Genomic DNA, 18,076 nt, shown 5'->3' with positions numbered 1-18,076 from the left:
TGTAATCTGGCGCTGAACATTGGGTTGCAGGGATTCAGGGGGCATTTGTGAACGTACCCAGGTAAAACCGTCAACTCAATCAGCCGCTCCCGGTCGACGAGCACCAGAGAGAAGCCGAGCCGAGCCAATATGCACTTGTCTGACGCCAAAATACTTTTCCTCGTAACGCCCAGAAATTCATTGAGAATGAAAAAGTCAAACGCGGTTTTCATCCAATCAGCGAGAAAATAACACAGGGGCAATAAAAAGTGCAGAAACTGTTTATGTGTGGTGTGAAATCTCAAATGCTTCCCTACCTTCCTCGCTGCTATTGTTCTTTTTTACTTAACTGGCCTGTTTTTTGGGGACTTGGAGGCTGTTTTTCACCTCAATAAAGAGCAGCCAGACAGAAACCTGCCTCTCCCTGACATGGTTTCGAGATGCGATAAATCTGGTTGTATGACTAACTGGCTGTTTTGTTTATTATTCCTGTTTGGTTGCTTAATGTCCTTTCAACGGAGCTTTGATCCTGCTAACCTTATAGGATCCTCACCATAAACACATACCTCCTGAAGACGTTTTTATCACCACGAGGCTCGATGCCAGGCATCTGCGCAGGAAGTGCAGCAACAGATAAAACTTGCCAGTTACCAGTAAGGGCAAAGAGGACAACAGACTCTCTTGAGTGAAATGTTATAAAACTCCTCCATCACCCTCTGGCTTTGGTTTCGGACTGTTGTGGGATGTAGATTTGGCATGAAGATATATCATGCATGTCGTTTTTTATCTATTCTGCTATTTAAACATGTGACTATCTTACCATGGTTAATAAAATCACCACAAACCCTCATGTTTTGGATTGCAAATTACAACTCTGATGTCATCCTCAACCAGAAGAACACCACATTATGCCATTTCAAAGCTTGTACAAATGTATCAGATGTCCATATCCAACCAGATAAATCAAAAGTCATGCTATTTCTGGTAAGATACTGATTATTTAGATCTAATTTTTTGGATATATTTCAAACACACACTCAAACCCTGCATGTCTGAGCATACATACAAACACACAAACCACCCGTGAACACTCAATCGTTGCCAGTGATGTTTCTTTGAGCAGCAGACCACAGGAATTGTTTATCACTGCGGATCAGAGTGACTAATCAGAAGCAGGCTGTTTCTTCTTGAACCTGTGCGAGGTCGAGATGTTTCCTCATCCCACACTGAGAGACGTACGTGCCACGGCATGACCTACCCCTCTCCTCCTCCTCCTCCTCCTGAGTACTTGGCTAACCCTGGTCCCAGCTCCACATCCAGAGGGACACTCTGTGATGTTCTGCTGTCCCAGCACGACTACAAAGATCCACGCTGTGGGGTAGCAGAACGTAGGGAACCGTGCCTTACTCAAGACAAATGTTCCCTTTCGTTCTGGTTTATTTATCCCACAGTTCATCTTAATAATTAGCAGATAATGCATATTCTTTCCACTCTTCCCTTCTTTAGTATATCAAAGACACAAACGAATAATTGAGGTAAATTTAAAAAAAAAAAAAAAAAAAAACAGAGAGAAGGGAACGAAATGTGATTGCTAGGCAAACTAAGAGTTTCCATTAGCATTTGCCAAAGTACCATTAAATGTTATGGGTACATCAAGACCCACAGAGCATGTTGGTCAGCACAGTGGGAGTATGACATCTTACACTGTGCAGGGCCTCATTCTGGACCACGCAGACAGCTTCAAAAGAACTTAACCGTCAGGAAAAACAGTCTGTAAGCCTTAACCACACGGCTAAAAGCACCACGAGATAAATGTTGAACTGACTCACCCTTGGGGGGAACGTAACGCTCGATGTATTATAGTTAGTTACGCAACTTTTCTTTGATATAAACAACAACAAGCTGATCATAATATCCAGTCGAATCCAGATGCTGTTAACAGAGGCTGACTTCTACAGGAATAACGACGCACAGCCAAGGTGCTGTGTGATAGAAGTGATGGACCTCTGTTGCCCATGAGGGATGTCTCAAAGCCACTCGAACGCTTGTCAGTGCAGTTTATTACTTCCTTGAAATATCTGTGAAAGAGGAACCATTGAGCAAAAGAAAACTGTTTAAGAGCTGGGGGTGTAAATCTCTTTTAATGCTGCTGATCCCTGTGTTAGTGCCGCTTCCAGAAACCGCTCGCCGTTTCTCCTTCCCTACGGTTCCCTCATTACGCATCGTCTCGGAGAAATGGCTACCTTTTCACTTCGCCTTCTCAAATATTGCAAAGTATAAGCGGTTTTCTAAGTTATAACTGCAGGGGCTGTGTCTGCCAAGAGTCTGTTCTTCCTCCTCCTCCTCCTCCTCTCCCCCGTCTTTATTTCTGTGGCTGTTGGTTTGGAGAAGCCATGTCACAAAGCCAAAGTTGTGACATAAAGAGGCATGCTGTTGTAGTATAAACTTGATATTTGTGATACCGCAAGAACATCCAACAGTGGATTGTGATGGCTTCTGTTGAAACTGATCAAGGAATCCTCATTTTGATGAAGAGCAGCGTATTTTTTCTATGTATTTTCTTCCAGTGAGGATAGATTTTGACAAGGATCCTGAAGCCCTCCGTTTCTCCCCCAGGTTAGGTGAGTTCCTGGTGGGATGTTTTTGTGCGGAGAGGCCACTTCTCTTTCTTATCTTCCTGTCATCTCTGTGGGACGGCAGGGCACGACTCCTTCTCTGGCTCCAGAACCACAGGCTTCCCCTGGACACCAAACCGCCGCTCCACACTAGATGTACTCTTTGAGAGGGCGGTTGTTTAGGGTGTGTCAGAGCTTATTAGCGACAGAATGTGTGAAAAAAACAGAGCTGGGTAAAAGGCTATTCGCAAAATACGTTTTTATGGGTTGTCTTAAGTGCCAGCAGCGCGGGGTTTACCACATGAGGCAGAGCAGGCGGACAGAACATTTGGACAATCACAAGAAAATAGCCTACGAAGGTCTTTTTGTGATCGACAGCTTACCTAACACTAAACATTTTTTCTGATTTGGTAAACCACATCGCACTGCTATTTTTGAGATGGATAAAATAAGTGACACTAAACAAAATTCATACAACCATTATTCTTGGAAGGAAGCTGGTGCTTGTGTGCATAAATATCATATTTCTACCCCATAAATCAGTGGTTCCCAAACTCGCACAGCCCTGTCAGATGAACTCAAGTAGCCTACCCCCTTAACATTATATTATTCTACCATTAATGATATAAAAGTGGCTGTTACAATACTTTTTTCATATAATTAAACTGTCAATGATTAGGTTGGTTTGGTTAAGTTTGTATTTATACTACCATGTGGAGCAGAAGCTGGACATTTCTGCCATTTATTCATTACTTTTAGCTCACTACTGTATTTCAAATTGTAGTCATTATTCTTAGCTAACCTTTTCAACAGTTTATCCATTACTTTTAACTAACTCTTTCAACTTCTTTGCGACTAGTTTTTAGATACTCATAGTTGCAAAATGTGGTGTTCAAGTGTTGTAGCAATATGTGTCTTTTTGTTAAATCAAATTGTAATTTCTGGTTCCTCAAATTAATTGAGCTACAATCTTTCCAAGTCTGGCAACTGCAGAAGTACCCCCTGGGTAAAAGTACCCCTGGTTGGGAATCACTGATCTGAAGCACGACGGCATGACCCTTGACACTGTTTACTGCCACTAATGATGACTCTTTAATTGCCCTTGACACGTAATAATTACTAAAATACACGCAAGTAAAGTATATGTAGTTAACAGGAGATTACACAATTTGAAAAGGAGACAGAAAGACAGAAAGCATTACTCGTTCCTATGTATGAGTTGTGGTGAGGCTAAAACCTATAATAAAATCATGAATGGCAGCATGTGTGTAGATAGTCCCTCACATAGACATACTTGTGGGCAATAAGAAAAACATACACTGCGTACTGAGGCGCTGAACCTGCATGCAGCTTGGAAAATGTTAATAAGGATTATGGTTAATGTACTTATAATATTCGGCGCAAAGGCCAAGCGTGTTTTGCCACCGTCTTTGAAGAGGCCGAGGCTTCTGCCAAGCAACACCAACTTTCATGTTTATGTTGTGAAAAAAAAAAAACGTTTCTCTGTGTCGCATTTATCTAAAAGAAAGTGCGGCTTAAATAAGTCGGAACCCTCAAGAGGAACAGATAGAAATTCCTTCTCTGTCAGACAGAACGAGGCTGTAAGTGCTGTAATAATTTCTCGAACATGTAAGCCGTAAAGAGATGCTGATGCCAGAGAGCGTGCTGCGACCCTGCCGACCCTGCGCCTGCTGCCTGGCCTCTGGTTAGTGTAAGCGGCATCCAGCTGAAAGCTACCAGAGGCCTTCATGTGTGTGTGTGATGTTTCCAAGGAGAGATGGACCAATTAATCTGATTATAGTCGCAAATCCTCCGACATGTGTAGGCCTGTCTGCGACCATGTGCAGTACAGATGTGTGTCCGTGTGTGTGTAAGCATGTATGTACCTGTGTGTGTATCATATAATGTGATCCGCAGACGGAGTGAAGGTCCATGTATATGCACAAAATCAGAATCTTGGCAGAAAAATATATCAGCCACAAGGTTTATAAAATATCTTGAGTGACATTTTGCAAAAACTGATAAATGGGAATCGGTCTTTCCAGTAACTGTATGCAAATACACGCTGTGGGTGAGTGGTCCTCCCTCGGAAGTCAGAAAGCGACAGTTAAAAGTACCTGAAATGAAATACTGGGTGAAATAGTAAACCATCTGTCAAAGCTTTCGCGGTCTGTTTAAAAACACAACACTCGAGCACTTAAGGGTTTTAAACAGCCCCTTTTCATTGGCATGGTTATGAATATGCCTATTCTGAGGGTGATGCTTTCATTCTCAAGCCAGAGATCTGAGTCAGTCGTAGCTTGCCGTATGTTTGTACCACTGACTGCAGCCTGCGCTGAGGGGCGGGAGGAAGTGGAACGAGGAGCTGACAGACAGGGCCTGATACTGCACTTCCACCACAGGCCAATCCCCAGCTAACCCCTGTGCTGACAGCCAGGATGTAGCACTCATCCACAGGCCACAGCCCAGGCTCTGGGGCCCAGGAAAAGGAGAGCATGGAGAGCAGGGAGAAGGCCGGTCTGCTGATGATAGAAGGAGTTGGGGGTGGTGGTTTGGGTGGCACGCACCGCTTTCTGGATCCCGAGCAGCGCGACCAAGAGGAGAATCCACAGACTGTGTCGCCTGCCAACAGCATGTCCAACGCTTGGCCGAGTGACAGACCCACTGCGCACACACACAGAAGCGGGCACGCTACGCACACACACATATGGCGGCACACACGCGAGCACATTCACACAGGAATGCAAAGAACACGATTAAATGCAAAGCGAAGCTGGAACCTATAAGATACCATATGATAAACATGCTGTATTGCCAAACTGCAAAAACACAGACTTGAAGACACATTCACACCACAAAACACTCAGAGTGGCACTTTTCCCTAAAACCAGATTTTCTGGTTACTTTACGGATTAAAGTTTAAAGTGAGACCATCCAACATAGACAAAACAGACGACATTGTATCTCACTGACAGAGTGCTGTTACTGACAGCACGAGTCATGTGGAGCATTCATCTAGAAAATTGCATAGGCAGAACTAACATTTTGGTGTAGTTTAACCTCCAAAGCCCAATCAAAACTTCAGCTCTCTGATATTTGTTGCGAGACGGAGACTTAGAAGAACCCGAAGACTGCGGTGTCGATAAATAATGTAGTCCTAGTCAGTGCTGCGCAGAAGCACAGCGGAGTGATGAAGGTTGAGAGGCCACCGGTGACCCCGGCTGCACGCTGCGAGAGGGCTCCGCTCAGAGCCAGAGCTGTCTCTCCAGCTGGGATCACAACATAACGTTGGAGCTCTGGTTTCAGAGCACAACTCCGGCCTGGGGCTGGCGCTCCCCTGTGAGGTTGGGCCTGCAGGGCCAAACGTTACGGCAGACAGGCACCCTAGGGGTCGGTCAACCCACTCGCTCTCAGGAGGAGGCAGCGGCAAGCATAGAGGCCAAAAGACTGATTGGAGCTACTTTGCTTTTTTAACTGCTGAGTTTGGGTTTGCATCAAGCCTCAGTCTACTCCAGCTATTTCTGTTCAACGGGGTTTCCAGCGAGCTGGCCCCAGAGGCAGATTCTGTGCATAAATAATGTGCTATGAGGCCATGAGGTTGATTCAAACAATACTATCGGCTAGAGGAGGAAATTTAGATGAATGGAGCAAACAACGCAGCCTTCACCTGCAGCAACGCATTTTTCTTATCACGGCAACCGAATAGAAATCTCCATCCTGAGAGCACTATGAAATCACATATGCACAAAAAGCACTTTGAAAAATCTTTATGTTTTATCCCCTTATCCATCCCTTTCATAGACACCAGATCATTTTGCAGCGAGTCGTGGAATTTCCAGAGAAGACGTATTGTAGCAGCTTTCTGGGAAACATTAATATCCAACCGTCAGAGGAAAGGTAAAGGGAGAGGAGAAGGGATCGGGGGGTGTGCAGCAGGGGGGTGAGGTACAGACGATCAGTATCGGGGGCATGGGACCTGATGATAAAATGCCTCTTCTATTGCAACCCCCCCTTTCCTCTACTGTTTGCCACCGTTTTATTCGGAACATGACGTCCGTGTTGCGTCTGTCCTTCGGGACGCTGGTGGTGGGTGTCGGGATAAGAGTCCAAGATGGCCAGTCGTCTCTGCACACACACTCCCCTGTCATCGCGGCTGCACTGCACATTCTCCACATCTGCCTTGCCTTACACCGCTTAGCCCTGCTCTTACCGAGCCCCCGTCATCTCCGTCTCCCCTCCCACGCCTCCACTCCCCCATCAGGATCATCCAAATATTTCCCCTCGCTGCTTTTTGAAGCTTCCATGGGTCACGGGACCTCATGCACAAATCACGCTGGCTTGCCGTGGGGGGGCCGGTCAGAGGAGGAGGAGAGTGAGTCAGACGCACAGAAACCCAATCTGCACTGTTTTCATACGGGGGTTAGTTTTCCTTGCCAAGACAGCCATCACCAATCAGCGGCTGGTTCTAACCAGCGAGTTTGGGGAGCTCTCTCGCTGTAGATGCCGGTCCTCCTGGCAGCTGATTTCAACCATATTCCCCAGCCACGCCAGGGGGAGGAGGCGGGGAGTAAATTCAGAGAGCCTGACAGCCTGCAACGGTTTAACACGGGGGTTAGCCCCAAATACATAGCTCTGGGTTTATGTTGATGGATGGATAACCAAATCCATCTCATTGTTTGCAATAAAACATAGATGTTAGTTTTTACACTGTGGCACCACACTTGCTATGGTGCTGAGTTATGATCTGCCACCAGTTTCGGAGCTTGTACTTTTCAGATGCAAAATAACAAACTCAAATACACGAGGATAATAAAAGACTCAAGTCAGCTCTACAGTGTGTGGGCACAGGAGGTTCAATACCTAATGCAGAATTTTCATAAACCAGGCCAGTAAATAGGACAGACAGAGCGGGATGAGCGACAGTGTGTGGACCTTCCCTCAATCCCACCTGCAGAGCACACCGGCTCAGGGTGAGAGGAGATGCTGGGCAGGAATCTGCAAGTGCTGGTTAAAGTAATCACATTGGTTTCACTGCATCTGATCTGCAGTCTAACAGACTTCCAAACAGTTGAATGAGTAAATAAAGTGCCCCGGGGGACTCCCGCTGGAGACGGATTACCACGAGGGTGCACACACAAAAGGAGCTGAAGCCCCACAACCCGATGTGAGCCGCGGACAAAAGCCTAGCGTTGGACCTCGACCAGGGAACCGGCAAACTTTATTAATCTCATCCTAGACTGAACCTCCTGCTTTTTGCAATCCATGCACTCGCAGACATGTGAGCAGGTACTCTGAAATGACTGAATTGGACGCACAAGTGGGCGAACATATGTATTTGTGCACGACACGGTGTATTCATGATTGTGTGCATTTGCTTGAGCAAACATTTTACTGTAGATGCACAAATGTGTGCCCCGTGTGCGCATGAGTGTGTATATGCGTCCGCTCGAGTGCTTAGACCACATAGGATGAGTCTCATGCTCACTTGGCTGTGGAGGCCCGGGTCTGGAGGGGACTAAGGGCCGTGGCATTCTGCAGCCCCAACCCACCCCGGCCCCATTCTTCCCCTCTTTCTGGGCCTGACACAAATAAAAGGATTAGGAGCCCCCGTTTCCGTCAGACCCTCCATTCAAGACAAAGCTGCGACCAGCTTAGTGTCACACTTAATGATAAAAGTGCAAATCTCTGTCAGTCACTTTGGGCAGGAATACCGGTATTTGGGGGGCTAATCTCATTTGATGAAGATTAAAAGTGGTAAAAAAAAAAGAGATGCCGTATCTGTACAAAAATCTCTACTGCTGAAATTCAGACATGCAGCAGAGAAGATGAGGTGCTGAAATGTATCTTTAAACTACAGACAGGGAGTGAATGTGAGGCAGTGGAAAGATTAGAGACAAAGAAAGAAAGGAGCAGAGAGAGGAAGCAAGTGCACACACACACACACACACACACACACACACACACACACACACACATGCGCCCACACCCTCACTAAAACCCGGGGTGTATGTAGACAAACACACTGCTCTGCCCATTCCCATGTAGAGCTAGAATGTGGGACGTGAGTGTGAGAGTAAGCCTTGGGCACACAACAGTCTGAATGCAGCACTTGCCACTATGATGCCAGTCCTCTCTAGTGTATCTGTGAAAAGCCTACGTGTTGGAAAAACATTCCAGAGTGGGATCACATATACACGGTTCGGGGCCAGCAGGCGATGCTGCGAGCCAGCAGCGGAGGCCTTGTCTCAATTTCTCATGCACGTTCGACCAGGCTGCCTGGAGGAACAAGTGGGGGGGGCGATTTCCAAACTATAGGAGCAGAATGAGACAAACAGATAGGAGATGAAAAATACTGGGAACGTGCAGAAATAATTTTCATCTGATGCACCGTAAATGATATTTGAAAAGAATCATTTCGGCGCAGCCGGTAAAAAAAAATCTTCATTCGTCTGATTTAAACATGTAATCTGGCAAATTGAAATTGAAAACATTTGCTGAGTGCGTGTATTCCTCGGCTGGCTACTTTAAGAAACCCATTACAGTGTTTCACAGATTTAGCCAAAATCTAATTTGTAAATTGCATTTAATGGTTTGTGGTTGCCTTCCTTTTTTGTTATGAAGAGTTGTCATGCTGTGAAAATAAACCTGAAGGCCCGTGGACTTGGGAGCCAGTAAATGAAAATCACTACATGGCCGAGCCGAGAGGCTTTCTCTCTCTCTCTCCGCCGTCACTGATTAGCATTCCCGATTGACTGACATGTCCCACTGGCTGCCTAACAGCCGGCTTTAAGAGATGAGGTTAAATTGTGGCTACCAACAAATTGCATGCTTGAGTTCCTCTGCACCCCTCCGCTATCATCCAGTGTAATGTGAGCACACCAGGCAGATCCCTCTGCAGATCCTTCTCCTCCCCTGCACTACAGCTCCCCCCCCAACACACACACACACACAAAGCCACAGAGACCTCTTTCCACATCCCTCGCCACCAGTCTGGCCTCTAAAGTGGTGATGGGCATTACCGTGGCTGAGCCTCTGTGGCTTCCCAGAGCATCCTGCAAAGTGCTTTGTGTTCCAGCTGCTGCTACACACACTCACACACTCAGCTCCCACTCATTTCTACTAAAACACACAGCGGAAATGCCTCTACAATATAAACTTTCACGAAATCACCTGATTTCATAACATAATACTGAAGATTTACCGACGGCGTCACAAAAAACATCAAGTATATAAACAGATTGAAGCTTTTATAGATGTAGCTGGTGTAAAATTTATAACGGCACTATTCATACACACAAGTGTTCGTGTAAAACGAGATGTTTAAATCAAATATTTATCACTCAAAGAGCTATTTGTGGGAACCGGAAAAGCACACAAAAATAACAGAGAATCCAAGATGTAGCTACAGTAGTGATGCAAATAAATACCACTCCAACAGGTCCGAGCTTTAATGGGTCTATATATGCTGGGGAGGGTGGGGGGGACAGTTAGCAAACCATGAGATGACAGATGATGCATCCTAGTACGCTGCTGGGACAGGCCAAGCCATGTTGACATAAAACCCAATACTTCCTTACAGAGGAACGGGGCCAGCTTCAGCTAGCTCCTTGCCGAGCACTAAAAAATCCCAGCAAGCTGAAGCAATATTATCCGGCTTAGTGTTTCTAACATTAGATTTGTCTCTCTGTAGAGGTCCTTCTTTTATTCACCCAAGAGCGGTGGCTAAAGACTCATTTTTATTCTTTTTAGGGAGAATAAAATAAAAAAAAGTTAGAAAGTCTCGCACAAAGGAGCCCACAGATCAGAGCTGCTTCTGAAATACTTCAGCAGGACTGAGGACAGTCTTTAATTAACTGCAAAAACCACCCAGCTGGGTTGACAACAAGTACATCCTAGTGTTTTTTTGTTTTTTTTTGCGTTTGTATGAGCGTTCACAAAAGTGCCAGGCCACGCGGGAGTGCCCTAGAGTGAGTAAAACACACACACTCGGTGAGCACAGAAACCCAGCCGTCAGCATCTATCCGGCACACACACACACACACACACACACACACACACACCGCTGCTGCAGAGTCCCAAGCACGGCTAATTAAAAAACAACAATTTCACAGGAGGGCACTCCAAACAGTTTCTAAAAAGCACCTCTCAGCACACCGGGGGATCGTCCAGCATGCACGGGAGGTGAGACAGGCTCTGGGAGCTCTGCTTTTTATGGCTTCATCACTGCTGTGTTTTCCTACTACTCATACTACCGTGACCTGAATTTAATTTTGCTTACGGCGCGTGAATTTGGAAATTTGGAGAAAAAAAAATCTGTTTCCTGATGTGATAAATGAAACATACTAAAATAACATTTTGCTAGAGAGTAAATCTTTAAAGAGCATGGAGTAAAAAATAAAAAAAAAGTTTTTTTATACATCAGCAGGACCCAAAAGTAGGCAGCATGGTGTATAATATAGTTTAGTTAATGTTATGTTTTGGAGATGGAGCCCATGGCAGTATTCTAACAAGGCAGTCCATTACAGGGGTGTTGTCCAACACTTCGGTCAAGTGATAGGCCTTATTGCATGGCTCCTTTCAAAGCATCTGCTTGGTTAGAGGAAAGGTCTCCCTGAGGGAAAAGATCTCCCTCCTCCTAATGATGTATAATTGACCTCCAAACACCGGGGCACAACAAACTCTCTCGGGGTGGTGTAATTCCACTCTACCTTTTACATACCGCCCGTCTCGTTCGAGCTTGTTCCTCCTCTACGCCGATGGCTCACGTCCAACTGACAGCTCAGCCTGTTTGCCTTCAAATTCTATCAAACTTGTTCTGAAATATTATTGCAAAAAAAAAGGGCAGCGTTATATTGCTGTATTTATAAAATATATTTCCCCACTTCTGGAAAATATGCCTCACATCTGTACATTTGAGATTGTTTTTAAATTATTTAAAAAAAATATTCCTCATTCACAAATTTCAAGACAACACAGGTCAGCTGCGTGGAATAAAAAGAGGCCAATATAATTCAATCTTGTTACTATATAATTGCACTATATGGAGCGAGATGTGTTGAACTGTGTTGGTGGGAGTTTTAATAACACAGTACACAATTGTTTTCCCCCGTCTGCACTTAAACCTGCTCCAAAGGTGAGAAAAAAAGACTGCTTGCCAATGCCTTGATTTATTATAGCTAGTGAGAGCTGATTACGGGGCATGAATCAGTTGCTGTAGGAATGTAATTAGGCACGAAGACCTTTGTAAGGCTAGGAGCTCTCTACACAGCCCAGAGCAGTTTGTGGGCTGACAAATGCATCTTAAATGGGTGTCATAAAAGTCAAAAAGGTGCCAATTACATCTTTAAGTATCCCATCAATGCGAATGGAATAAACAACAAAAAAAGGGATACTTGTGTCTGTGTGATGGAAGGACCCTCCAGCTAGCATTTAACCTGGGAGGGGTGAAAAAGAGGAGGGTGAAGAATTAAAAGATGTGATGAATAACAGTGTGTGAGAGCAGGACGTCGCCCAGCAGGTTGCTGTGTTTGGCTGAGGTGATCGGACTTGCCACACAAGCTCACAGCTTTGAAAGTGAAGCAGAGAATAAGGTGGCAAATGGACAGTAGATACCAAATATGGTGCTTCAAAAGCATATCACAAACTAAAAGCCAGGAAAGAGTATTATTTGGAAGAAAAGTACATCCGTCTGTGTATGTTTATGTCTGTCTTCCTCTCTCTACACACACCAAACAAATAAAACACTGCAAAATGGACATCGCTACACAGCAGGCATGAGAAAGAGATCCTTCTCTCTTGCCGGACCGTCTCAGCTTCCAGCCACCTCTGAGCCGTGACGCCGTGGCTCTGGTATCCCATAGTTACTGCTATGAATTTTCCATTGTTATCAGCCGACTACACTGGCTGTCACAAAGCTCCGATGAATGGCACGCATGGCAATGGATGTAACTCTTTGTCGCTTGCAAGGCATCTAGCAGAGAGCCATAATGTCCCGGTAATCGAAGTAGAATTGTTAAAAAGGCCGGACACAAAAAGCTGGAAATTTAGTGACAAGCATGAAAAGCGCTCATGCATTGAGAAACACAGGGGCACCCCAGGGTCCTCACAGGCCAAACGGCCAACCCTCAGCATTGTTGTTATTATAGCCTCAATATTTGTCTCTCTATATCTGCTGCTTTTATGTGATAATTTACTAATTCAATTTACTAATTTACCTTACTCCATGGCTAATAGCTGCCATACTTTCTGTCATAGGCCTAATAGAGAATTCAAAACTTTAATTGTAATTCACTATAAAACAAAAAGCACAAGGGGACAATTCCTACATTATTCTAATTGATTTATAATTTATAGAATTATTATTTCAATGGCTGAAATATTAATAATTATGTTATTTTTATAGTGATGCTGTAAATTCGGAAGAACAAATTAGCAAATTAATAATCTGTATTTAAATTATTCTGCTGTTGTAATCACACTCCAGCAGTATAATAAAAATAAAAAAACGTTTTTTTATTTTTTTATAATAAAAAAAAAGCTTTTTGTTTTTTTTTAGATATTTTCAAATTGCAAAACATGCAATATAACACTAAGATAATAATGCCTTTTAAAATTGTGTGCGTGTATGCGTGAGTCACGCGTGCGTAAATGCCTAAACCTGTAATTATTTACTTACATGCTAAATACAAGTTAGCGTGTTTAGCAAGCAGCTATAATAACTCATATGGAGTAAAAAGCGCAGATTGTTTTTCATTACGCCGTTAAATATTCTCATATGCCGCATGAAAAAAAAACGTCATATCCAATAAAAATAAAAATAACCTGAAATTAAATAAAACAAAAATATAAAATAAAATAAATCAAAAATATCCTAAAATAAAACAAAACAAAACAAAAAACATGATCAAATTATAATGGTAAAATAAATAAAGCAACATGTGAAAATATAATATTCAAGGCAATTCGAGGCTGGATTAAATGAATTTGGGCTGATCGGAAAAATAAATCTAAACTTTGCTGTGGGCTCAGACTCCATAAAGAAACAGAACAGAAATTATGTTTTCCATATTTTGAATGAATGTAAATCGGCGGATGCTGATGGGGAAATGCCACATGATGCAATCAGGAAATACCGGACAGAGTACCGGAATAATAAAAACGCCTGCTGCACATTCTCGGGCCTGATTTCTTTTTGTTAGAAACGCGCTCGTTGTGCAGACACAAATGTGTAAATATCGTGGGCCACTGTGACAATAAGAAAGCCAAGAATATGACAAGAATATATGACCTCTAATGCTCCTCCAGCCAGTGTCAGACATTTCCATATCTCACAATCATCATCATTATTATTATAAAAAAAAAAAAAAAAAGATTTAATTCCACTTCTTCCTGACATTTTATAATTTGTCACAAAACAAGTTGAACACAAGCAATGACAGCAAGTTCATTTACTCCATGTTGGTGGATATTCTTTTTTAAATCTTGTCACACACACACACACACACATGCACACAAGGCCTCCAGGCCAAACCAAAGCCATCATCTTTTCTTTTTTTTCCTTGCAATGTGAAGACAATGCAGAATAAAAGAAAGGGGAGAAAAGAGGGAGAATTGGTGCTTACTGTTGGTAGTCGTGTTTGCAGTAAAGTTTCCTTTCTCTGAAGTAACAGCTGGTGGTGAGAGGCTGTTGACACACGGTGCACTGCAAACACTCCTCGTGCCATGAGGAGTCGTTGACGCGCATCAAGAAGCGGTCGGAGATGGGACGCTGGCATCCTTCACACACCGACGGATGGTGACAGTCAGAGCCTGGAAGAGAGAAGAACAAAACGGTGGAGGAGTTTCAGGGCCCGTCAGCGAAAAAGAAGAAAAATAAAAAGAAGAAGGCCTGAGTCGAGGATGTTGGATTAAATACATCTAAAAGCGTTAAAGGCCTTAAACACTAAAGAAATGGATGTGGATTTAATCAAATAATCAAATCAATCAATCAATCAAAATGTATTTGTATATTGCCCTTTACAATAACCAAAAGGTATACCCAAAGTGCTTTACATTAACATCAATAAATAACAGGAATAAAAACATATCATATCATAAAATCATAAAAAAGGTAGATAATAAAAAGCACAGGGAAAATGTCACCGGGCTACTAGGTATTAAAAGCTAATCTAAATAAAAAAGTCTTGAGTAATACATTTTTTTTTTTAAAAAAAGCAGCTTTATAATGGATGAATTTAATATTTTTCTCTCCAATAAAGGCCTGCAGATTACATCACTCCTCAAGCCTTAACATACATGTCTGGCTCGCTCATGACGTTTTTCCATCACAATAACATGAAAATAAAACTATATTTTTCCATTATTATCTGTAGTTTTTAACGCATTTGCATGTGACCTTTTCATGATCGTATAGAAGTCATGGCATGTACGCATATAGTACAGCTTAATGGCATCCAGACAGGAATAACAGTCGTGTTTTTGGACACTTTATTAAACCAGATAATGATCTTATATACTGCACTAGAGCTTTTATTCTTGTGTGTTATATGTCTATTTTAGCCTCTATAATAGCTTTTTTTTAAGCTTGTTTTTATTTTCTAATCTTTAATGTTTTTATATAACTGTTTTAATTATGTCTTATTGTTCTTTTTACACTTTGTTTGCAATGTTCATGAATGTTTACATGTAGAGCACTTTGAATTAGCCCTGTTGTGCTGAAATGTGCTATACAAAATAAAGCTGCCTTGCCTTATTCCCTTGGACAATGGGCATTTATATAGTTCATAGTGATCTGCTGAGGTTTTATACAGTAAAAATAAAGCAATAAAGAAACTTACCGAGCATGACTCCGAGCGTGGCTTGTCCAGATCGCAGCGGGTGATCTTCGATTTTGATGCCGTCCAGCATGATGCACGTCTCGGACTGTTCTCCAACGGAGAGGCGCTCCAGAGACACCAGACCTGTTGCAATATCCATAAGAAGACGGTCAGACTCGGACAAGAGAGTCCACAAAGCGAGGAGGACGAGGAGGACGAGGACGAGGAGGCTGAAACCTGTTGAAACCGCTCAAGTTCCGCGTCACACACACAGTCCTGCAGCAGGGAAACTAGAAAATGAGCTCAACTATGAAATGCAAAAAAAAAAAAAAAAGATGCTCGCAATAGTTTACCGGCTACACACAGATCCTCCTGTGCGTAAAGAGACGCGTGGAGAGACAGGAAGGACACAATAAAGGTGCGTAAAAACTCTCTCAAACAGTCACCTGTTCTGATTCAGAGCACCGAGGAAGCTTTCTATCTTTTCTCGTCCTCGAGCTGGCACTTTCTCTTCAACAGTTTTGTTAAAGGTGAGAAAAACTTGACAACAAATCCCCCAAAAAAACACAGTGAGGGTGTGTATGTTATGTAGATGTCCCGCTGCAGTAACTCTTTTGGAAGTATAGCAAGAGACTGGTTGGTTGGTTGGTTGGTTTGTGTGTCCCTGTCCTGTCGCTGCAAAAAAAAGTCTGAGATCGAGATTGAAGCCGAGTGGATCCTCCCACTCTCTGCATGCATGGCTACACTTTTTTTTTTCACTCTCTCCCATTCAGCGCCGTTGGGATGCTATTGGAGAGGAGTACAGTGAGCTGCACACAGTCCAATAACAACACAGAGCAGAGAGATAGAAAGCTGGTAGTTTACAGAGGCCTGGCTTCACACTGGAGTAACTATCAGATCATATAACAACAACAACAACAACAATAATAGGATCTTATTACCACTACTACTTAAAAAGACAATACACTATAATTTAATAATAAGGCAGGTTATGTCAAACAATTCTGGAATGTGATGTCATTATTTTTGCATCAATTAACTTACTGAAGTGAGAGAATAAACCCATCAAGAATTAACAGTTATATTTCAGTTGTCAGTATAGTGATAAATACACATCATCATCATCAGCATCATCACATGCCTTTTCCTTTTTGCTCTTTTGTGTATTGTTTCCAGTGGAGGCTGCTGTCTCCTTTCAGCTGATGCACCTGGCGATCAGCGGTGATAACAGCGGTCTGTGGCCACCATGAGCCATGGATATCCATCTCTGGGTCAGGAAGAAGCACCAATAATAGTAGGAGTAATACTAATAATAATAATCATTCTTAAAGACCTGTCCTTCATTTATTTTGCAGGAACACAGCAGCTATATTATATATATAATATATATATATATATATATTATATATATGTTTCTGAATATTTTCACTTTAACGTTGGCTTCAAACACTTGATTTTAATGTGTTTTGTATGATATTATGCTATGTATTTATTTTGCATTTGTTTTATGTTGTGGCATCTGAAACTTTAATGTATGTTTAAATGCTGCTGTCTTGGCCAGGTCTCTCTTGCAAAAGAGATTCTTAATCTCAATGATTACTACCTGGTTAAATAAAGGTTAATATATATATATATATATATACATATATATATCTTATTATCTGAAGAATACTTGAAAATTCCAATAACTAGACAAATGTTTTTTTATTTATATATATATATATATATATATATATATGCAGTTATTGTTCTTATTATTATTATTAATAAGAAAAGTCTCTATATAACATTTTATTATTATAAATAATAATAATAATAATAATAATAATAACAACTGCATAGCTTTTTTTTTTTTTTTACAGGTTTTGGGAGTGAATAAAATTCATGTCTTTTGTCGAGATGTGATCAAGACGTTATATACTGTATATATAAGCGATAAAGTGCGGAGGACTGTTGCACTGAGACCTGTCTGACATTACAGAGCTGCTAATGGGATTGTGTGCTGCTTCCCACGTCACGCTGCGCGAGATGCTCATTGTTATCAAGTTCTTTAAAAAAAAAAAAAAAGCAAACATAGCTACAGACCCAGGCAGGAACACATAGGACTACACATGGGACCTTATGGAAACGTATTGCAAAGCAGTATTGCTCTATATGATCAGATATTTTTTATAGAAAATAAAAAATGTAATAAAAATGCTGCTAAATTAAAGACAGTGGAGACATGAAGAGAGTATAACTGCTATGACAGCAACGGTGATAAAAAATAATGATAATAACTGTTATTATTATAAAGATAAGTTGCTGGAAATTAGCTTATATTAAGAAAAAAAACATTCATATACTTCACATTATTTTTGTAAAAAATAGTCTATTAAAATGAATAAAGGAAAACAAAACATGCAACATTTTTCTGCAAAATTATCTGACGTGTCTGCGCAGCGTTTTTACCTCCAGTCCAGAGGCCTGGCTGCTGTTTCTCATGTCCTTTGTGGAGCATCAAGGCGATGACCTGTAGCCCAGTTTGGAGAACAGAGAGCAGACTGTTGGCGTTGCCCTCTGCCGGTCACTCAGAGAACAGCTGGAGGGATCTCTCTCACACACACACACACACACACACACACACACACACACACACACACACACACACACACACACACACACACA

At 42.3% G+C, this 18,076-nt stretch overlaps 1 protein-coding gene across 5 annotated transcripts in view; it reads right to left on the bottom strand.

Moving 5' to 3' along the window:
- lmx1bb (LIM homeobox transcription factor 1, beta b) overlaps window positions 1-18,076 on the bottom strand; it is a 64,458-nt gene that overhangs the window by 33,028 nt on the left and 13,354 nt on the right. For 3 of the 5 annotated variants that reach the window (XM_037778049.1, XM_037778048.1, XM_037778050.1), the window contains 3 exons: window positions 17,861-18,000; window positions 15,431-15,553; window positions 14,216-14,402 (listed from right to left, as the gene is read on the bottom strand). In XM_037778049.1, the coding sequence (XP_037633977.1) occupies window positions 14,216-14,402; window positions 15,431-15,553; window positions 17,861-17,909 (359 nt within the window). In that variant the 5' untranslated portion in view covers window positions 17,910-18,000. Of the gene's footprint in view, window positions 1-14,215; window positions 14,403-15,430; window positions 15,686-15,855; window positions 16,677-17,860; window positions 18,001-18,076 lie in introns of all 5 variants that reach the window. The other 2 variants (XM_037778051.1, XM_037778052.1) reach the window with 2 other exon arrangements.

Source organism: Sebastes umbrosus, chromosome 8 (assembly GCF_015220745.1).
Source record: "Sebastes umbrosus isolate fSebUmb1 chromosome 8, fSebUmb1.pri, whole genome shotgun sequence".
NCBI lineage: Eukaryota > Metazoa > Chordata > Actinopteri > Perciformes > Sebastidae > Sebastes > Sebastes umbrosus.
Note: the sequence above shows the minus strand (reverse complement) of the source record. Positions and strands in the feature narration are given on the sequence as shown.